At 43.6% G+C, this 7,721-nt stretch overlaps 1 protein-coding gene and 1 long non-coding RNA gene across 2 annotated transcripts in view; one reads left to right on the top strand and one right to left on the bottom strand.

Annotated features, from left to right (window-relative positions):
- Positions 1-2,637, bottom strand: part of LOC124024833 — a 2,741-nt gene extending 104 nt beyond the window's left edge. Inside the window, exons 1-2 of the long non-coding RNA XR_006837098.1 lie at positions 2,171-2,637; positions 1,493-1,546 (exon numbers count right to left, since the gene is read on the bottom strand). This is a non-coding gene — a long non-coding RNA (uncharacterized LOC124024833). The remainder of the gene's footprint in view (positions 1-1,492; positions 1,547-2,170) is intronic.
- Positions 2,638-2,866: 229 nt separating this feature from the next.
- Positions 2,867-7,721, top strand: part of LOC124024832 (E3 ubiquitin-protein ligase MYLIP-A-like) — a 28,565-nt gene continuing 23,710 nt past the window's right edge. The window contains 3 exon segments of the mRNA XM_046338597.1: positions 2,867-3,004; positions 3,255-3,378; positions 3,381-3,444. Of these exon segments, the coding sequence (XP_046194553.1) occupies positions 2,918-3,004; positions 3,255-3,378; positions 3,381-3,444 (275 nt within the window). The 5' untranslated portion in view covers positions 2,867-2,917.

Below are 7,721 nucleotides of genomic sequence, written 5' to 3'. Positions count from 1 at the left end.
GAGAATGAAAGTAGATTTAAATGGATGATTTGACTGGTACCCTGGGACGTATTCATAAAGCACCAATCTAAGATCAGGCCTGGTCCATATAGTCCATTATGATCTTAAAGCCCAACCTGATATTACATCATCACTCAGTTAAGCACTTTTTTTAAATTTTGGACTCCAACTCTGAGACACTGTGGGGCCTGCCTTACCTGTGTTACAGAGACACTGTGGGGCCTGCCTTACCTGTGTTACTCTGAGACACTGTGGGGCCTGCCTTACCTGTGTTACTCTGAGACACTGTGGGGCCTGCCTGTGTTACTCTGAGACACTGTGGATACAGGCCTGCCTGGTTACTCTGAGACACTGGATACAGGCCTGCCTTACCTGTGTTACTCTGAGACACTGTGGATACAGGCCTGCCTTACCTGTGTTACTCTGAGACACTGTGGATACAGGCCTGCCTTACCTGTGTTACTCTGAGACACTGTGGATACAGGCCTGCCTTACACTCTGAGACACTATGGATACAGGCCTGCCTTACCTGTGTTACTCTGAGACACTATGGATACAGGCCTGGTTACCTGTGTTACTCTGAGACACTGGATACAGGCCTGCCTTACCTGTGTTACTCTGAGACACTATGGATACAGGCCTGCCTTACCTGTGTTACTCTGAGACACTGTGGATACAGGCCTGCCAGACCTGTGTTACTCTGAGACACTATGGATACAGGCCTGCCTTACCTGTGTTACTCTGAGACACTACGGATACAGGCCTGCCTTACCTGTGTTACTCTGAGACACTATGGATACAGGCCTGCCTTACCTGTGTTACTCTGAGACACTATGGATACAGGCCTGCCTTACCTGTGTTACTCTGAGACACTGTGGATACAGGCCTGCCTTACCTGTGTTACTCTGAGACACTGTGGATACAGGCCTGCCTTACCTGTGTTACTCTGAGACACTGGATACAGGCCTGCCTTACCTGTGTTACTCTGAGACACTATGGATACAGGCCTGCCTTACCTGTGTTACTCTGAGACACTATGGATACAGGCCTGCCTTACCTGTTTACTCTGAATGGATACAAGCCTTTACCTGTGTTACTCTGAGACACTATGGATACAGGCCTGCAACCTGATTACTCTGAGACACTGTGGATACAGGCCTGCCTTACCTGTGTTACTCTGAGACACTATGGATACAGGCCTGCCTTTGTGTTACTCTGAGACACTATGGATACAGGCCTGCCTTACCTGTGTTACTCTGAGACACTGTGGATACAGGCCTGCCTTACCTGTGTTACTCTGAGACACTATGGATACAGGCCTGCCTTACCTGTGTTACTCTGAGACACTATGGATACAGGCCTGCCTTACCTGTGTTACTCTGAGACACTATGGATACAGGCCTGCCTTACCTGTGTTACTCTGAGACACTATGGATACAGGCCTGCCTTACCTGTGTTACTCTGAGACACTATGGATACAGGCCTGCCTTACCTGTGTTTCTGCTTTACTTTGGCCTCCTTTGATTTGTCACTCAGAGTCTTCATCCTGAAGGGAAATGATAAAGATGTGAGCTGGTAAAACAACATGTATATATGGGACAGCCGTCACAGCAATGTCAATATTCATTGGATGACAGTAGACACTTTGTCTGTTTCCTAAATGGCACCCTATTCTCAATATAATGAACTAATTTATACCAGAACCCAAAGTAGTGCACTATATAGGGAGCCATAAATATTGGCTGAGACTTGTTCTGCTTCAGTCTTCCGGCATCAGGCTCCAGTCCAGAATGTCTCTCTCACTTCCATCACATGATGGTCAGCTGAATGTAATCAACTTAGCGAGCTGTAGTTAGCGAACTGTATCAATACGCTTTGGCAGCATCTAAATTCATGCTTTTCATTTACTGCCAGCCTGGTTGTGTTTTGTGTTTAGTATTAGCTAGTTACGCACAACTTGTTCGGTGGTTTCGTCCCACACAGTTACATCCAGATAGATAGATAGATAGATATATAGCATTTCAGCCATGCTGGCAAAGAGGGAGAAACTAGCGAGCTAATTAACGTAGATGGGTTTTTAAATTGCTAATACAGAAATGTCAGAACAGGCAGGGTCACAAGACATAGGGCCATGAATGAAGCATTAGATAAAAGTAGCTTTAATACAAACCCCGTTGTGAAATCTTGCTGCACCGTCTGCAACCTCTCTTTGAAATTCTCAAACATCTTCCTGGTTTCTTCCAAGCTGCAAATACGTATTTTTTTCTTCTCTTCGCATTAACTGTATTAGCTAGCTTCTTTGTGAATATTCCTCAAGTGCCATGTCAAAGCTACGGGTCAATGTTCAGATTGTATACTTCTAGAAGTAGCTAAAGTCTGATAGATGCTTGTTGTTTGGTCTTTGCTCAGCTGTTTTCCAGTCGCAGTCAAGTGTCAACATGCAGTGGGGTTGTTGAGTATAATCAGGGTTGCGCAGTTATGCGCAGCCGACATTCTTTCACATAGAACACAGGAAGCCGTTCATCAAAATGTTACAATAACACATTTCTGAATATTTTGAGGATAAAATGATTGTGAGTTTGCATGAATATTTGTGTGTGTAGGGTAGCTTCTAAAAGCGGGTTTTGTATGAATGAACAGGTAACATGGTTAGAATGAACGATCCGGTAGGTGGCGACAAAAACCTTGATTACGTCTGTGCGTGCACACTGATTGGTTGTTGAGAAGTTCGTTGAATGAAGGGGGCGGTGTTTTACTCTCCGAGCCATATAAAATCCCACGGTTGTATTTTTGGACACGTCCTGATCAGTCCATGGACTGTAAAGTTTGAATGTTTGGTTTTTCCTGTAAAGTGTAAGTGCATCGATAGATTAAACTACTACAGGACAACTACAGGACAACATACAGAGAAATAAAAATGCTTTGCCATATAACGCGACCGGACTCGATGGTGATGGAGGTGGATGTTGATTCGAAGGCTAATGGAGAGGACTGTTTACACAAGGTACCGTAACAGTTATTATCATTCAAGTCTATTTTATTCCATGTTGTTAGTATCTGTGTGTTGGGGTTGCAAATTAATGCAGTTTTAATCATTTTGGTTTCTGTAAATATTTTGAGAATTTGAATAAAAGTGAACGTGTACGTGTAACAATGTAACAACAGCGTAGTACATGTAACGTTGTATTTAACTACCAGTCTTTAGGCATTGACTTCTTTAGTGAAGTGTGTTGTTCTATTGTTTTGACTCACAGGTCTGTCGGAAACTGGGAATAATAGAGGTGGATTACTTTGGGCTTCAGTTCTGTGGAAGCAAAGGGGAAAGTTTGTGGTTGAATCTCAGGAACAGGATCTCCCAACAGATGGATAACCTGTCTCCTGCAGACTGAAGCTCAGAGTCAAGTTCTTTGTGGAACCCCATCTGACCCTGCAAGAACAGACAAGGTATGTTTATTGTAGGGGACCTATTTGCAGTAAGGCACTCTGCCTATTGTAGCTAACGGTACTGCAAACATTAGATAGTAGTGTATTTTTTAAAATGCAATAAGATTAACAAATGTAGTGACAGAACAGAATGGATCAGATAAAATTGAGTTAAACCCCACCCTATCAATCATTAAAACCCTGCTATTTCAGTCAACTTGTAGTTTTTCAGCCCATTTAGGATCAATAAATAATATGACCTACTGGCTTCTCTTCCCATCAAGGGGAAGTTTGACCTCCCGTATGCAAACAGTGTCTGGTGACGCGTCTGCAGCGAGTTAGTTACCGTGCATTTCACTGTGTGTCCAGCAGGTTCTATCCCAAACCCACATGTCAATGTGCTCTACAGGCGTTGTAACAGTGTATAACGTGACTCGGCGTGCATCCCAGAGGGCACCCTATTCTCTTTATAGTGCACTGCGTTCCTATGGGTGCACTAGGGTTGTGTCCCAATTTCTCTACCCTTATCCCAAAATGTGCACTTTGCACACTCCACCGTGCTGAGTGCTTACTGCTTTTTGAGGCCTGCTTAAAAAATAAATCACGGTTTTGATGATTTGGGATGAGTGCTGTAACAACACAGAATAAAACAATGAATTAAAGTCCCATGATGGAAGTGACTGTCCATTACTGCTGATCACTTATTAACCATCATGGTTTCACAGTACTTTACTTTAATAAAATATTTCAGTTGTTGTGTATATTACGTTTGTTTTATTTGATGACTTTATTATTTCATTCCAAGTCATCTCATCTCTATAGAGCTCCTCCCTATGCTTTCTGACAAAATTAATATTTTAATAGTTCTTCGAAGTAAGGCATACTTTTATGACTGCTAAATACCAACTATCAATTACTTAGGTCATGTATTTTCAGGTAGAGATACCTGACGAAGCAACAGCTGCTCACTACTTCCCATCAAGACAACACATTCTTTTGCCTCTTTTGAAGCAGGTGTGAAAAGAAAAAACCCGCACATACCAGACAAGTAGATGCTCAATGGATTATAGTCATTGTAGTTAATTACCACGTTTTGATGCACTAAACTATGTAGAATATCGGCCTGTTGGAAACTACAACTCCCTACCACATCGCACAGTTCAGTCTGGATCTGATTTATCTCTAGAGGATCTGTGGAATATGAGTATTGAGCTCACAAAAATAAAAATGGAATTCAAATAAACTACAGTATTATACCTGCCAGCAAACCAGGGTACTTACAGTACTATACCAGGGTACCTACAGTACTCTACCTGCCAGCAAGCCAGGGTACCTACAGTACTATACCAGGGTACCTGCAGTACTATACCAGCCAGCCAGGGTACCTACAGTACTCTACCTGCCAGCCAGCCAGGGTACCTACAGTACTATACCAGGGTACCTGCAGTACTATACCAGCCAGGCAGGGTACCTACAGTACTCTACCTGCCAGAAAGCCAGGGTACCTACAGTACTATACCAGCCAGCCAGGGTACCTGCAGGACTATACCAGTCAGCCAGGGTACCTACAGTACTATACCAGCCAGGATACCTACAGTACTATACCAGCCAGCCAGGGTACCTACAGTACTATACCAGCCAGCCAGGGTACCTACAGTACTATACCAGCCAGGATACCTACAGTACTATACCAGGGTACCTGCAGTACTATACCAGCCAGCCAGGATACCTACAGTACTCTACCAGCCAGCCAGGGTACCTAGAGGACTCTACCAGCAAGCCAGGATACCTGCAGTACTCTACCAGCCAGCCAGGGTACCTGCAGTACTCTACCAGCCAGCCAGGGTACCTACAGTACTCTACCAGCCAGGATACCTACAGTACTATACCAGCCAGCCAGGGTACCTACAGTACTATACCAGCCAGCCAGGGTACCTACAGTACTATACCAGGTTACCTACAGTACTATGCCAGCCAGTCAGGATACCTACAGTACTATGCCAGCCAGGATACCTACAATACTATGCCAGCCAGCCAGGGTACCTACAGTACTATACCAGCCAGGATACCTACAGTACTATGCCAGGGTACCTACAGTACTATGCCAGCCAGGATACCTACAGTACTATGCCAGCCAGGATACCTACAGTACTATGCCAGCCACCCAGAGTAATACTAGAGCCTAGTGTATTTTCTTCAATGAAAAAAGTATTTCCCCCCAAAAGGTAGCCTACTACTAGGGCATAGTTTCAAATGACATGTCAATGTCAAGCCAGTTTGGTTTGCCCTGGGTAACCCTGACACCGTGTATCGACTGACAAGACAGAGGGCACTGTGTGCCATGAAGGGGAGTGGCCTGACTACTATCCACATCGCTCTGGCCAAACACCACGCCCACTATAGTTTCTTCTAATGTGTGGAGCGATCGATAGAGCAGCAGAGTTACATTCAGGATGAGTCCTCAGGCTAGTTCAGGAACCTACTGTATGTGACCGTTATTCAGGATGAGTCTTCAGGCTAGTTCAGGAACCTACTGTATGTGACTTTTATTCAGGATGAGTCCTCAGGCTAGTTCAGGAACCTACTGTATGTGACTTTTATTCAGGCTAGTTCAGGAACCTACTGTATGTGACTTTTATTCAGGATGAGTCCTCAGGCTAGTTCAGGAACCTACTGTATGTGACTTTTATTCAGAATGAGTCCTCAGGCTAGTTCAGGAACCTACTGTATGTGACAGTTATTCAGGATGAGTCCTCAGGACAGTTCAGGAACCTACTGTATGTGACTTTTATTCAGGATGAGTCCTCAGGCTAGTTCAGGAACCTACTGTATGTGACAGTTATTCAGGATGAGTCCTCAGGCTAGTTCAGGAACCTACTGTATGTGACTTTTATTCAGGCTAGTTCAGGAACCTACTGTATGTGACAGTTATTCAGGATGAGTCCTCAGGCTAGTTCAGGAACCTACTGTATGTGACTTTTATTCAGGCTAGTTCAGGAACCTACTGTATGTGACAGTTATTCAGGATGAGTCCTCAGGCTAGTTCAGGAACCTACTTTATGTGACTTTTATTCAGGCTAGTTCAGGAACCTACTGTATGTGACAGTTATTCAGGATGAGTCCTCAGGCTAGTTCAGAACCTACTGTATGTGACAGTTATTCAGGATGAGTCCTCAGGCTAGTTCAGGAACCTACTGTATGTGACCGTTATTCAGGATGAGTCCTCAGGCTAGTTCAGGAACCTACTGTATGTGACTTTTATTCAGGATGAGTCCTCAGGCTGGTTCAGGAATCTACTGTATGTGACCGTTATTCAGGCTAGTTCAGGAACCTACTGTATGTGACAGTTATTCAGGCTAGTTCAGGAACCTACTGTATGTGACCGTTATTCAGGATGAGTCCTCAGGCTAGTTCAGGAACCTACTGTATGTGACTTTTATTCAGGATGAGTCCTCAGGCTAGTTCAGGAATCTACTGTATATGACTTTTATTCAGGATGAGTCCTCAGGCTGGTTCAGGAATCTACTGTATGTGACCGTTATTCAGGCTAGTTCAGGAACCTACTCTATGTGACCGTTATTCAGGATGAGTCCTCAGGCTAGTTCAGGAACCTACTGTATGTGACAGTTATTCAGGATGAGTCCTCAGGCTAGTTCAGGAATCTACTGTATATGACTTTTATTCAGGATGAGTCCTCAGTAGGGTTGCATATTTTGTGGAATATTCAGAGGTGAAAACTTTCCGTGGGAATTAATGGGAATATATGGGAATTCACGGAAATATATACTAATTCATATGAATACCATTTATATTTAGATGTGTTTTTTTTGCATTGGATATACAGTGGGGCAAAAAAGTATTTAGTCAGCCACCAATTGTGCAAGTTCTCCCAATTAAAAAGATGAGAGAGGCCTGTAATTTTCATCATACGTACACTTCAACTATGACGGACAAAATGAGAAAAAAAATCCAGAAAATCACATTGTAGGATTTTTTAGGAATTTATTTGCAAATTATGGTGGAAAATAAGTATTTGGTCACTTACAAACAAGCAAGATTTCTGGCTCTCACAGACCTGTAACTTCTTCTTTAAGAGGCTCCTCTGTCCTCCACTCATTACCTGTATTAATGGCACCTGTTTGAACTTGTTATCAGTATAAAAGACACCTGTCCACAACCTCAAACAGTCACACTCCAAACTCCACTCTGGCCAAGACCAAAGAGCTGTCAAAGGACACCAGAAACAAAATTGTAGACCTGCACCAGCCTGGGAAGACTGAATCTGCAATAGGTAAGCA

The sequence above is a fragment of the Oncorhynchus gorbuscha genome, unplaced genomic scaffold, assembly GCF_021184085.1.
Source record: "Oncorhynchus gorbuscha isolate QuinsamMale2020 ecotype Even-year unplaced genomic scaffold, OgorEven_v1.0 Un_scaffold_2021, whole genome shotgun sequence".
NCBI lineage: Eukaryota > Metazoa > Chordata > Actinopteri > Salmoniformes > Salmonidae > Oncorhynchus > Oncorhynchus gorbuscha.
This window is presented reverse-complemented; position numbering and strand designations above follow the sequence as displayed.